This window comes from Sebastes fasciatus, chromosome 6, assembly GCF_043250625.1.
Source record: "Sebastes fasciatus isolate fSebFas1 chromosome 6, fSebFas1.pri, whole genome shotgun sequence".
Classification (NCBI taxonomy): Eukaryota; Metazoa; Chordata; class Actinopteri; order Perciformes; family Sebastidae; genus Sebastes; species Sebastes fasciatus.
The window spans coordinates 7,542,990-7,556,496 of NC_133800.1; the positions used below are offsets into that span (position 1 = coordinate 7,542,990).

At 41.8% G+C, this 13,507-nt stretch overlaps 1 protein-coding gene across 17 annotated transcripts in view; it reads right to left on the bottom strand.

Annotated features, from left to right (window-relative positions):
* atxn2 (ataxin 2) overlaps positions 1-13,507 on the bottom strand; it is a 37,039-nt gene that overhangs the window by 8,813 nt on the left and 14,719 nt on the right. For 10 of the 17 annotated variants that reach the window (XM_074637417.1, XM_074637409.1, XM_074637416.1 and 7 more), the window contains 15 exons: positions 12,221-12,345; positions 11,922-12,013; positions 10,819-11,007; positions 9,573-9,745; positions 8,965-9,213; positions 6,492-6,677; positions 5,411-5,590; positions 5,104-5,211; positions 4,937-5,007; positions 4,498-4,862; positions 3,960-4,023; positions 3,703-3,849; positions 2,970-2,987; positions 2,245-2,317; positions 1,465-1,658 (listed from right to left, as the gene is read on the bottom strand). In XM_074637417.1, the coding sequence (XP_074493518.1) occupies positions 1,465-1,658; positions 2,245-2,317; positions 2,970-2,987; positions 3,703-3,849; positions 3,960-4,023; positions 4,498-4,862; positions 4,937-5,007; positions 5,104-5,211; positions 5,411-5,590; positions 6,492-6,677; positions 8,965-9,213; positions 9,573-9,745; positions 10,819-11,007; positions 11,922-12,013; positions 12,221-12,345 (2,234 nt within the window). The remainder of the gene's footprint in view (positions 1-1,464; positions 1,659-2,244; positions 2,318-2,969; positions 2,988-3,702; positions 3,850-3,959; positions 4,024-4,497; positions 4,863-4,936; positions 5,008-5,103; positions 5,212-5,410; positions 5,591-6,491; positions 6,678-8,964; positions 9,214-9,572; positions 9,746-10,818; positions 11,008-11,921; positions 12,014-12,220; positions 12,346-13,507) is intronic. The other 7 variants (XM_074637407.1, XM_074637408.1, XM_074637411.1 and 4 more) reach the window with 4 other exon arrangements.

A 13,507-nucleotide genomic window follows, 5' to 3' on the forward strand; every position in this document is an offset into this window, starting at 1 on the left:
CTAACGGCGCCCTGTAGTCCCGGTGATGATAGAAAATGTGTTTGGGATGCAGTAAACTCACTATCGACGCGTCCAGGGGACACACCCTATATCTTCCCTGACAGTGCTACATTACGAACAACAAATCCGTGTTGAAATTGGTTAACGTTAACTAGTTCTCGTCCTGCCAATTTCGGGAGGTGCCATTCAGTTACATTATGATTGATGTGTGTGTGTGTGTGTGTGTGTGTGTGTGTGATGCGTTTAGGCTCTATTCAGTAAATGAGTATTGGGCGAAGGTAAATTCTGACGTTATCATGATGTGTTCATGATAACGTAACCTTGTAAAATGTAGTTTTAATAAATCCAGTTGTTTGAAGGAGATGTGTTCATATCAATATAAAATAGATAATAGAGAAGGAATTATGACCCGTTTAACTTCCTGACAAAAAACAGTATGCGCGGTAACAAAGGAGTGTAAGTACATGGGATTTATTGTTCTACTTTTGTTTTTTACCGTGGTATTGAATTGGTATTGAGAATCGTGGAATTTCAGTTATTGGTATCGACTACTACATTTCAGTCATGTACCAAAAACTGGCATTGAAAACCTGGTTTGATCAGATATTTTCTGATTTAAAATGAAAAATGTTCCGATTTTAGACGGTATTTTATTTTAAGCAAAGATCGTGTGGCGGTTTGTGTTAAGATAATATGCAACATTTAAGGAGTTTGGCTTGCAAACATTTCTCAAACTAAGGTATCTAAAAAAGTTTGGTATTGGTACCAAACCTCAGGTATTGTATTGTCAATAACAATGTACATTCCTAACATAACCCAGCACTACTCGACATAAAAAACACTCGTTTCATTTTAATTGGTGCCTTGAGTTGGCTTTGAGGATTTGTCTGGTGTTTTTTTTGTGCTTTGAGCAGCTGCAGTGAAATTAGTACCTAATTAAGTTGTTTTCGGTTTAATTTTAATGTCTTTCTCCCTTCCTCTCGCATTATCTCATCCCTTTCTTAACTTTATTATATGGTCAGTTTCATTAATGTTAATGGCAATAAAACTGAATGAAATTCCCATCCCTTATTAATATGTGGCCATTATGTTACCCTTAAGCACCCTGAAGCCAATCTCCTAACCACCTCTGTGCTCCTACACTTGTTCTATCACAGCCTGTTTGCAAACAAGGTAACAACACTTCAGGTGTAAGAGGCAGGAGCCTGCAGTCAGCTCCACAAATCAGACGTGATGAATCACTGGCATCGTGCTGGCATCCTGCCGAGCTGCTAGACTGCAGGCATCTGTCAGACGATTTGGCTGACTGCTGAACAGCTGGGGGAGACATAAAGGCTGCCAGCGCTAACTGATGGTACCAGAGCAACTGTAATGGTTACGTGTTGTTCTTAACAGAGGAGCCTCCCGGGCCGAGCGTTGCTGAATAAAGCTGCTAAAGGTGGCATTGTTCTGATATAATCTTACCTGTGATTGGTAATGTGTCATCTGCTGCACCAGTGGCTGACTGGTGAACTGCTGCGGGCTGCAGGTGAAGTACTGGGCAGAGTAGGCAGGGCTCTGTGCTACAATAGGGGGTCCTGCTGCCGTCGCTGGGTGCATCATGGTGGGCGTGCCTTGCGGGTGGTGCTGGTCTGACCTCTGCTGGGGCATGTTGGGTACTGGAGAGTCGTGTAAAGAGATTTCATGGGGAAGAAGTTTTGTTTAATATCCACTAACATACCACAATCATGGAGGAATGAAAAAAGTTACCGCTGGTTTTGAGGCAAATTATTTACAGAATTTGCCTGAATATAAGACGACAATATAAGATAACCCCCCCTTTTCAACACATCTTTGGAAAAAAACTCATCAACATGAGTAACACTTCAGATGAGTCCTGATGGGAAAGTTTCCCAAGATACTAGTAGTCTGAAGCCTTTTATCTTGTAAAATGAACTTTAAATGATGAAGGTAATAAATCCCACATTCATGTAGCTCATCCAAGTTAAGTGCAGCTATTTCTCAGTTTCACATTTTTTATTACACTTGTGTTTCCAATACTTCTTGTATCAAATTCCTGTACTTGTATAAGCACTGTTGGTGTAGAATTGCTGTCCCTCTTTCTTCTGCCTGTGTGGTATAGTGGCTTATGTGTGTGACTGTTACCGTGTACGTTTTTATTGTGCATGTGAGAGAGAAAGAGAAAGAGAGTGAGAGTGAGAGAGAGGTGGGAAGGACATGACAGAAAGCAATGGTAATTCTCACCTTTACCTGGTCTGTAGGGTTTAGACTGGCTGACTGTCATATGAGGCATCTGAACCTGGTACATAGCTGGAGACTGGAGTGAGGAGGGGATCGAGGAGGGCAGATGAAGAAAACATGTTTATACTCAATCTTCTCAGGACACGTCTGCATCATTTCTACAAGAATGAAAAACCAGCCCTTGACTAAAAACAGGTGAATTCTTCTTATTTGTGTGGGACTACTGTTACTACCCGTCTGTGGGGTTTGACATTCAGCTTAAGTAGCTAACCTCTCGCCCAATATATATGCAAAAAAACGTATAATAAAAAAACACATATGCGCATGTGAGATTGTGGGAATTATCTCTTACCTGGGGCCACATGCATTTTCTATGCCTGTCTATCATTGGGCAGAAATAGATGTTTTACAACTATGACCCAAACACTGTTTGTCATCTTCCATTCCTTAACTCTTTAACATTATACACCATGCATTTCTATTACAAACAGTACTGCAGAAGAAACAAAGAGGCTCAAACTCCTATTAGCTTACAGCCATTTGTTTGGTAAACAGATGAAGCCAATAGAAATAAGATGGAGTTATAAGTCCAAGTGTGATGACAGTTTAAAATGAATTGCAATAAGAAGTTGGCAAACCAACATCTGATGGCATTAATTCAACAAGCAAGAAAAACATCTCAGTACTGATTGGGCTTCAAAAACAAAGGATTTAAAAAATTCACAAACCTTCCATATTATGCTTTTCTAATGGAGCGAGAGAGAGGAGGAGGGGGAGAAAAGGGAAAAAGAACCACTCTTTAGTTGTTCACAAAGGTATTTTATCGTTTACACGTGTCTGATGTTGGATCACCAAGTTTTTCTTAAAGCAACTTAGATTTACGACAACAAATGTACTAGCTTTCATCAAAAATATGCTAAAAACCTTTAATAAGTGCTTTGAAAGTGCTTATAAATATTCTTTTGACATCATTTGGTACACAAAGTTCATATATTTCCTCCTTTCTTTAAACATTTCTAAGCTTGCTATCCCAAATATTTACCTAAACATTTTTCAAATAATTCAGCATAAATAATTCAGACCAATAACAGAGTCTCGAAGATGACAGAGGAAAGTAAAGTGATGACGAAGGATGCGTATGTTGTGTATATCAAGGTGTACAAAGAAAACAAAATTTAAAAAAATATTAAATGTAGCCTATTTAAAATAAAATAAGGAAAGACATATATGTTGGCATGCATTATAAATGAATCAAAGCCAGAAACGGAGAGGAAAATACCAAATGAGGACAGACATAAGCAGCAATGTTAGATAACCTCATGGTGATGGTTGTTAGGGATTTGTTTTAATGAACTTTGCGTTTCATACTGATTCAGAGTGATGTTCAGGGTGATCTGAACTGAAGACACAAACGCATCCGTCTTCGTACTGCACATTTCAGCATGCAGGTGTGTGTCTCACCTGCACTCCAGGGCTGACTGGTGTGAGGGGATACATCTGGGGGAAGCAGACTGTCTGGCCGTAGACAGTCTGGGGCTGCTGGACCACGATGGAAGGGCTGGGCTGGCCCTGAGGCCGGGGAGGCGTTGGGGTGTTGGCTGGTTTGGGCTGATGAAAGAGCATACAAATAGAGACAGACATAAGAAATTAGTTTACTAACAATCATCAGTTTGTGGTATTTTTGTGGTAGTCTGGCAGCATCAGGGCATACTACTGACCTGCGTATTGAACCTGGGTTTGAACTCATTGGCATTTGGGTTCAGGGTTGATTTTCTCACTTGACTGCAGGAGGAGAACAAACAGTGAAGAAGTTAACATTTAAAGGATCAGTCGGTAATTATTGTTATTTTTTCTTGAAAGATTCAGTAGTTTCATAAAACAGCCGGTGCAAACATTACTCAAAGAGGAGTAAATGGTGCATTTGTTAGGGGGGGGACTATTTTCAGCAGCGGATTAAAACACATTTGATGCTCTAGTGAGCAGCAGGGCGTGTATGTGGGATTGAATAAACTACAGTGCCCTCATTCATGGTGAAGAAGGAACATGTAACCAAGGGCAGCGGTGCAGCACATTGATGTGTTTTTAATAGTTTTTGGACCACAATGGAATAAAATAAATCAGGCTTTGACTACACATATAAAATATTTGTTAGGATCAAAAATGTTAATAGATAATCGGATTATCTGGTATCAACAGCCTTATTCTTAAAATATATGTTCAGTCTACCCTCTGAACCGTTCCGTCTCTTCCACTCACTCTTGTACGGCCTCCTTTTTCTCCTCCTTCTCTTCATGCTTGGGTCCACTGAATGAGGACGTGGCTGTCGTCTGAACTCCCTGTGATGTCACATCCAGCCCTGCCCTCTTCTGGTCGGGGGCAGAGGGAGACGGGGACAGTGCAGCGGGGCTGCCAGGCTTACTGGTGTTTGTGGTGGCGGTGGATGGAGCGGAGGCACCACCGGGGGTGCCAGCTGCATTCACTACAACACCGTCTTCAGCGCCCTCCCGCCCCACTGTGGAGGCTTTGTCCAGGGGAAGGTCTTTCGGCTTGTCTGCTGGATCTCTGGGAGGCTTGGTCATCATCTGGTCAAAAGCAGGGTCTGGGTTTGAACTAGACTGCAACTGGAAAGATGAAAAGAAGACTTAGAAGGGGTCACATAACATGAGGTTAGTTATGTCAGATTTTCAGCACTTACCCTAAAATCGACATAAAATTTCTTTAAATTATCTATTTGTTTTCTGTGGTCTGGTGCCATAGAAGGGGGTCCTGTAAGGTGAGTAAAGAGAGAAATACATGATTGAGGGTTTCAGTGATTACCAAATGGATTCAACGAATACTGCTGCTGCCCAGTGTATACTGCACCTTTACAGACTGGTCTGGTAATACTAGGTGAGCTGTCCAAGGGCTTGATGTTCTCCTTGTTTGCCGTGGGGGATGTCTGTCTTGTCTCCTGGATACGACACTCTTTTGCTATAACAGAAAAATTGTTTGTTGACTCTCAGTAAAAAAGCAGAGCAAAGATCTGTGAACAGTGCGCTTCTGATCGTGTCCCAACCTACACTAACACGTCAAATTCAAGTACACAGATATGAGGTATTTCATATCATACTTAGCATTCCTCATTCTCTCAATCAATCTCAGTGAAAGTGTGGGTCTACTGTAACCCTACCATCTCCTGAAGTAGAGGTGACCATGTTGGGGGCGGGGCTAGCAGCAGTAGGAGAGGAAGCTGATGTTGCTGTAGCAACAGTTTCCACAGGAGCTGTTCCTGTCTGGGGTGCTGGGAGGGAGGAGGAGCCAGAGGAGGCTCCCCCCATACTATTCTGTCGGGGGGAGCGAGGTCTGTGAGCTGAGGAGGAGAAGAAATTATATTTTGGTGATCACATAATGTAAGTCACCTTAACCAACTTCACTCATCTTGATTTACTGCCAACATTAGAGGATAAGTAGTGAGAGGGTTAGGGTTTCACCCATGTTTGCACTCATCATACTCTAAAAAGGTGCTTTTTTTTAAGGTCCAGTGTGTAGGATCTGGTGGATTCTAGCGGTGAGGTGAGGAGATTACAACCAACTGAAGCCTCTCTCGTGTACCAAGCGTGTTGGAGAGCTACGGTGGCCAGCACAAAAAACAGAATTGCCCTCTGTAGAGCCAGTTGTAGGTCATTTGGAGCAGAGCCAGTGCATAGCGCGTGTGTACGTAGGAAGTGAGTGGTGAAGCAAGAGAGAGTGAGCCGCAGCGACAGGAGCAAGTAACGTTGATGACTCCGACCCAAGCAGGAAAAGTTAACAGAGTTCGGTTTGTCCGTTCTGGGCTACTGTTCTGCAACATAGCGGACTCCGTGGAGAGGGGACCCGCTCCCTTTGTAGATATAAACGGCTCATTCTACGGTAACATACACGCAACGATTCTTATTATCAGGTGATCATACGCTAAAGACAACCTAATTATTAATATTATATTAAATTTCTGCCAATAGATCCCCATAAATGTTACACACTGGTCCTTTAAAATCATACAATAAGGCAGAAAAAGTTGCTGAAATGTTTTAAGTGCAATGCATGTCGCTTCAAAAGTATAACGTCCAGTGGTGCTACATTATAATTTCTTATCTCCTTTGCTGATTCGTTCCATTTAGTGACATCTCAATGAAGTAGAAATGTTCACACAGATGGAAAAAAAAATGATCAAAAATAAAAACACTCAAATAGTAAAGAAATAAAAATAAAAAGGAAGGAAAGAGCTATTTTACCTCCACTAACCACCGAGGACCATGTCCCTCCAGAGGAGCTGCTCCTGGTTGGTGGAGTCACCGGGAGCTCTCCAGGGGCATTATGGGAACTTAAATCCACTCCTGGGGGTACTCCAGTGGTCCGGCAGGGTGGCACTCTGTGAGCACGAGGCGTCCGCTGGGATTTTGGAGACATCCTGGGTGGGCCTGTAGATGAAGAAAGACAGACACAGACAGTGGATGTGAGGTAAACGCACTGAACAGTCTGTGTTTCCTACAATCCTGCTGTGAAGGTTTCTCTTTGATCCGTGTCTCACAAAGGCTTAACAAAAAAACTCTCTGCACTGATTATATCTTAATCTAAATTTGAAATATCACATCACAAAGTAACGTTATTTGGTGACATGCATGTTAGTGGAGAAACTGCAGATGATCCTGTAAAGTGATCAAACAACACACCACACCTTTCAAACCACAACCAAGTGAAGTGAGAGATGAGAAATGGGGAAACAGAGGATAGAAGGTGAAGTGGAAACCCGCATTTAAGAAATTCACTGTTTAGCAGAGTTCGTGCAGGTATACACAAACTGTGTGTCTTACAGGTGACAGCCCAGTGCAAAACCCATCTTTGACTAAATATTAGTTGAATAATTTGCCATTTCAGTGTAAACACATTTGAAAAGTATAAACATGATAAGTACTTGGACAGCGGTACTTAATTATTTTAGCTCAGTACTCCAGCTCATTGGATTTAACAAGAAACAATGACTAAGAGGTTAAAGGGTTTGCTTTCAGTTTTAACTGCTTGAGGGTAAACAGAGTAGGACTCATAACCTTTGTTAAACAATGCCCCGCCCAATCTTAGGACAATGAAAAGGAGCATCACTGTGGAAGATAGTGGTGAGTCTATAACCAACTATAACCAAATATAACCATATATAACCAATATATTAGACTTAAAGGCAGGGTTAGTAAACATTTTAGAATTATTTTGTTATATTAGTTGAAATTCTCATTACATCCCTTCAGCAATTAAATAAATCAAATGCTCTGGGATAATAATAAGCCTGTTCAACCATTTCATTCGGCCTGAATGAAAGGGTTGGACGGGCTACCTGCCTGCACACTCTGACGTGCACTCATTGCGCGTCACCAGAGACTTCCTCAAGCTGCTAGCTTGACAGCTGTGAGTACTAACAATAGCTATGTTCGCAGTTCACCTTCATTATGATACGTTTATGTTTGTAATGATAATTTGGGGGGAGTGGCTTTGGAGGGAGGCCAGAAGCGACAGACTGTCAGTGTAGCCGAATTGGCGACTTTCTCGCTAGATTTAGGGACTTTTGGAACTAGTGCTGCTAGCTACCTTCATTGGAAAAGAGTTGGCGACACTGGGCTGTTTTTTTTATTAGATCATCTTATAAAATCTAGTGTACTCTTGCTAGTTTCTCAAGATCACCGACCCTACCTTTAATTAAAGAGTAACCTAGTAGTCTCGTTTTTGCTGTCCTCAACTTGCTGCAATAATGTGAGGCTGTCATTACAGGTACAACAGATCACACTTGCTAAGTGTCATCGGAGATGCAACAGACTTACAATGTTTTAAGCAAAAGAGGTCAAATGGCAGAATAGCAGATTGGGGAGCCAGGTATAAAAAAAAAAAAACGAGAATTCCTACAGTCCAATCTAATTTGGATGTGAATAAATTCCATCAAATTAAAGCTCAAAGCTGGTATCTTAACCTCATTTTCATTGATATACTTTCAAATCCAATGCACTGGAGTACAGAGCCAACACAGCAGAAAATATCACTGTTAAGCACTGAACGTCAGGCCCAACTGATTGAAGTTGTTATAAGTAATGTATCCTCTTTTAAAAAGGGCCAATTCAAACTTCTGTGTGCATCTTTCCAATGCTTCATAATCAAACCTTCGCATAACTTTGTATTTAAAAAAAAATAAATTGCAACAATCAAGCCTTTCAAATGTCTATGGTTATTATCATTTTTGTTAAGAAAGATTTGTTTTCAATTCTTTCGCAGCCACATTACTAATTAGCTAAAATACAATGCCGTCTGCCAAGATCTTCCTCTTGACTGCTCCAACAGAAAACATTTTGAGAAACTGGTGCCTCGGTGTTTTCACTCTTTCTAGACAAAAAGCACAGCACACATCGTGGTGCACCCACATGCCAAGGTGAAACTGCCTGACACACTGACAAAGGATCAGCTTAGTGGTTTACCAAATCCTCACAATTTCCATTTGTAAGAAAATTGTCTGACCCTAAATCAGTCTGAAGAAGCAACTTCACCTATTTGTGTTGTTCCACACTAGACCTGGGCAAATGTATTTTTGAAAGTGGTTTCTTTATTTATTTTTTTTTAGTTTATTACATCTTTCAATCTGATTATTATGGAATATCATTTCCACATTGAGCACAATACATCCACCTTCAACTCATGCCTTTGCCCAGGTCTACTCCACACTGTGGGTACCTTCTGAAGACATGCGTTTGGGCACAGTAGAGGCTGGCGACGTGGGCCCATGGTGGGAAAAGGAGGATGAGGAGGAGGGATAGGAGGGGTGGGATGAATGAGAGGGAGGCCTGGAAGGTCGAGAGGGGGGTCTGGAGGGTGGCCTGGTGGGCGTGGTCGCCCGAGGAGGCAGGGAGGAGGGGCCAGACTGGTAACGAGAGGGGGGGCGGGAGGAAGGAGACGGACAGGGTGAGGGCCAATGGGATGAACCTAAAAGAGGGAAGGACAAATGATCAAGGATGACAAACGGCAGATAACAACCAGTTAAAGTGGGGAAAACAAAGGTATAGCAGGAATAAAGAAGGGGGATTAATAAATATGAGAAAGAATGGCAAGGCAGAAATTAAATTATCCAACTGACATAAGTAAAGTATGATAAATAAATAAATGAATTAACAGCAACAACAAATATGAACATCCCAGAGACGCTAAACCCACAGTCACCACCGGCTTTACATCAGTTACACAGTAGAGGAAATCAGAGAATCTGTACCTCTGCACCTGTACATATTTTGTATATCGGCTGTAGCAAGTAACACCATAGGATTGTATGTGATGAGTTAACATACCTCCGTTAACCACCCTCTGGTCGGCCCCGGAGCTGGGACTGTAGTCGTGAGGTCCTGGTCGAGGATTTGAAGGTCCAGCTGAGCTCTGCGCCAGACGAGGTGAATTCTGACGTCCCGGTCCCCAGGACATCGCCTCCCTGTTCCTCTGACCTGGAGGAATGTACTTGTTCTCTCTGCGCGCACACACACACACACACACACACACAACATGCACAACAAACAAAACAAACAAACAAACAATACAAGCAGATGGTTCAGTTAAATATATCCAAGACAATAGTCAAGATAATAAAGGGGAGGAATTAATTCTACACTCATTACATTCAACTAAGTACTTCTCATCAGCCAAAATGAGCATGTTTTCTTTAATTACCAAGGAAGTATTTGTTCTGGGAGCAGCTGCTGTCTACTTATTGAATTTGCTGGAACTACTTTGTCTCCCTTTTAAGGCTTGAATATGCCTCTCAAGCATAAGCCTTTCTACTGCAGACCCACGCCATCTGCAAGCATTATGTACATATATTATGTACTTGTGCTCTCATCCTTTCACTTCAATGGTGAGAACTCAAACTCCTTAAATTCTGATATGTAGTGTATGACATGATAGTATAAAGAAAATTTAAAGAACTATAGTATGGGCCATACTGGTATATAGATCCTTCTCTTTGCAAAGCCTTCGTAAAATATCAGGCACCGGAAATTAAGTGTTTATACAAGTGTGGACAATGTGCCTCTTCCCAGTAATTTCTTAATAAATACAGTGCATGTGGGATAAATCAGCACTCCCTGCTATTAATCATCTCCGACTATATTTATAGTCAGTTTAACTACATGAACATGTTGTGACTTGTTTAAAAAAAACAGGTGAATGGAATATTTTATTGAACCATTTATAACAATAAAACAATAATGGCGTATGTTCAAACAGACCTACAGGCGATAACGTTTGCAAACAGGCCAGGCCAGCTACGTGACTTTACAGTATGCACATTTAATAACAATAATTACAATAATATAAACTAAATCCCATTACGGGACTGTATTTGTTGCGGCGTTGTGTTGTGCTGCTGCGTTTTTGAAGGAGCTGGCATTGCATCACACATTAAGAGCTAATTACCGTCAATGACAACACATGCTGGTTGTCAACACAATCTGCAATTACATAATTACAAGGACTGCACCGACACACTCGCCAGCACAAGAATTATGTATTGGCCCCAAGTTTGTATGTGTGTCTTTGTCTCACCTGCTAAGTGTGTGAGTCTCCCTTTCCCCTCGCACCACAGCAGTATATTTCTCCTCCTCAGAGCGTTCATCGTTCTCCAGGGCCACACGGGCCTTGTATGTGGCACTGGCCTCAATCTCCTCTGCCAGCTGGGCAGCGCGCGCCTCCCTCTTGAGGAACTCTTCTGAGTTGTCGCGCTCCAGGGGGACCCTGGGAAACAAGCGCAGGTCAGACAAGGGCAGCAGGGTGATGTAGTGACTGTAGGGAAGGCCTGATATCAAGTTTTTGTCATGTGAAGTCACACTAAATCAAAACAAGATTAAAAGCTTAGATTAATAACCAGAGATTTTGAAAATAGAAGCAGAAAACACATTCTTTGATTTTAAATATATTAGGACTGTCAATCGATTAAAATATTTAACCGCGATTAATTGCATGATTGTCCATACTTAAATCATGCAAACGTATGTATATATTTATTATTGGAAATCAATTAATAACACAAAACAATGACCAATATTGTCCAGAAACCCTCACAGGTACTGCATTTAGCATAAAAAATATGCTCAAATCATAACATGGCAAACTGCAGCCCAACAGACAACAACAGCTGTCAGTGTGTCAGTGTGCTGACTTGACTATGACTTGCTCCAAATAATGCATGTGATTATCATAAAGTGGGCATGTCTGTAAAGGGGAGACTCGTGGGTACCCATAGAACCCATTTTCATTGACATATCTTGAGGTCAGAGGTCTATGGACCCCTTTGAAAATGGCCATGCCAGGTTTTCCTTGCAAAAATATAGCACAAGTGTGGAGCATTATTTAACCTCCTATTTAACAAGCTAGTATGACATGGTTGTTACCAATGGATTACTTAGGGTTTTGTAGTTTCATATGATGCGTTCCATGGGAAAATGTGCTGAGCCTACATGTCGTTTTCCCCCACCGTGTCTCTCTCCCCGCGGAGCAGCTGCTGCTGGGGGTGGAGGGGGGTGGGCAGCGATTTTCGAAAAATAAACGATTAATTCCCAGTGATTTTTGAATAGCATTTTTGCTTGGAATGAACATATTCTAACAGAATAAACACAAAGAGAGGAACACATGAACATAGAGAAGCTTACGTATATGTTGACAGGCTGCTGTCATATGTAGACAAGACTCCATACTTCTCCTCGTTGTACTTGAACATGTCATTGGGGTCCCAGCCGTTTGACTGATATGAAGAGAGAGAGAGAGAGAGAGAGATAATTTCACAAAAGGCCTATTAACAAATTATCAATGCTGTGGATCAGATGACACAACCTGTGTTTACTTCTTTCCCTGTCATATTAACAAGTCATCATACGAAGGCCTGCGCGGATTCTATGTGCTCACAAGTGCAGCGTCGATGCGTTTGATGTGTTTGTGTCTGTTTTCTTACCACATCTGTATCCAGAGACTCGAGGCTGTCAGAGTTGTGGGTCTCTCCTCCATCCCAGGGCTCTAGATCCTTCTCTTTATGCTCGCCATTGATCTTACCGCTCACTGCTGCATCTGTGAAGTTGTCTGTGGCACACACAAAGAATACATATTTATGTACAGCGCATACACACACCCCCACACACACACACACACAGAAGCTCATGATGGGATACAGTCACATGGCTGCACTCTCACTGTTTATGCAGGGAAGCACTCATGCCTCAAGAGCTTCTGCCACAAGCTCTCACAGCAAGGGTCTATATAGAGGTAGTGGTGGTTCACCAGGCACACCCACTCACAACCAGACATGGATCCAACGGGATTGGGAGGGGACAAAATCCTTTCAAAAAAATTTGAGCTATTGCTTGAGCGGGCCTTGGTAAAGCTAACAAGGATAAAATGTTCTGACAGCGGGAGCAAGAATATGAAAACAGCCTTGCAAAGAAATGCAAAAAGCTAGTCCCCAATTACTGTCTTAGCCTGTAACAAAATGTACCAATTAAATCAACAAGGTGCTACAATATTCTGCTGGCAATATTCAGATGGCAAACTTTCATCTGAAATTAAAATACATGCATCATAGAATGTCTTCAAGGCCCGTCTTTTCCGACATTTAATTTATTGCGCACCACTATGGCAACACCATGAAAGACAACATTCACGTGTATAAAAGTCTACTTGAGGCTGATGATAGTCCATACTTTCAGAACCATTCACTGTAATTAATTAAACTTATAGGATACTTTGGTTGGCTCCACTAGAACCAGGAACAGGCGTGCTCAAAGAAAACCCCCAATTATATTTGAAAGGAAATCTAATCTCATGTCAGCCCAAGTCTCACATTCTCAGAACTGGCATCAATGGACTACGTGCGTTAAGCATATCAGCCACCTGGAGTCAACATAATTCAGCCATCCCAACTCATCCCCACAATAAAAAGAGCATTTAAGCATTTCTGGCACAGAGCAAGTTCAGAGATACTAGATTGGCACCATGCAGACAGTTGGGCTAACAGGCCTGAATTATATGGTATGGTGGAGGTGGTTGGTACGCTCAATGCATTCTGTCCATTAAGGGACTTCAAATAAGGAACATTTCAAACAAATCAAATGTGGCCATAGTGAGGGGTAAGCAAACATGCATTTAGATTGCAGTCAATTATTATGACCTCAAAGCACTTGAGGGCCAAACCAAATTAAATGTCCTGACATAATCAGATTTTTAATACAATGCTCACAAAGCAAAT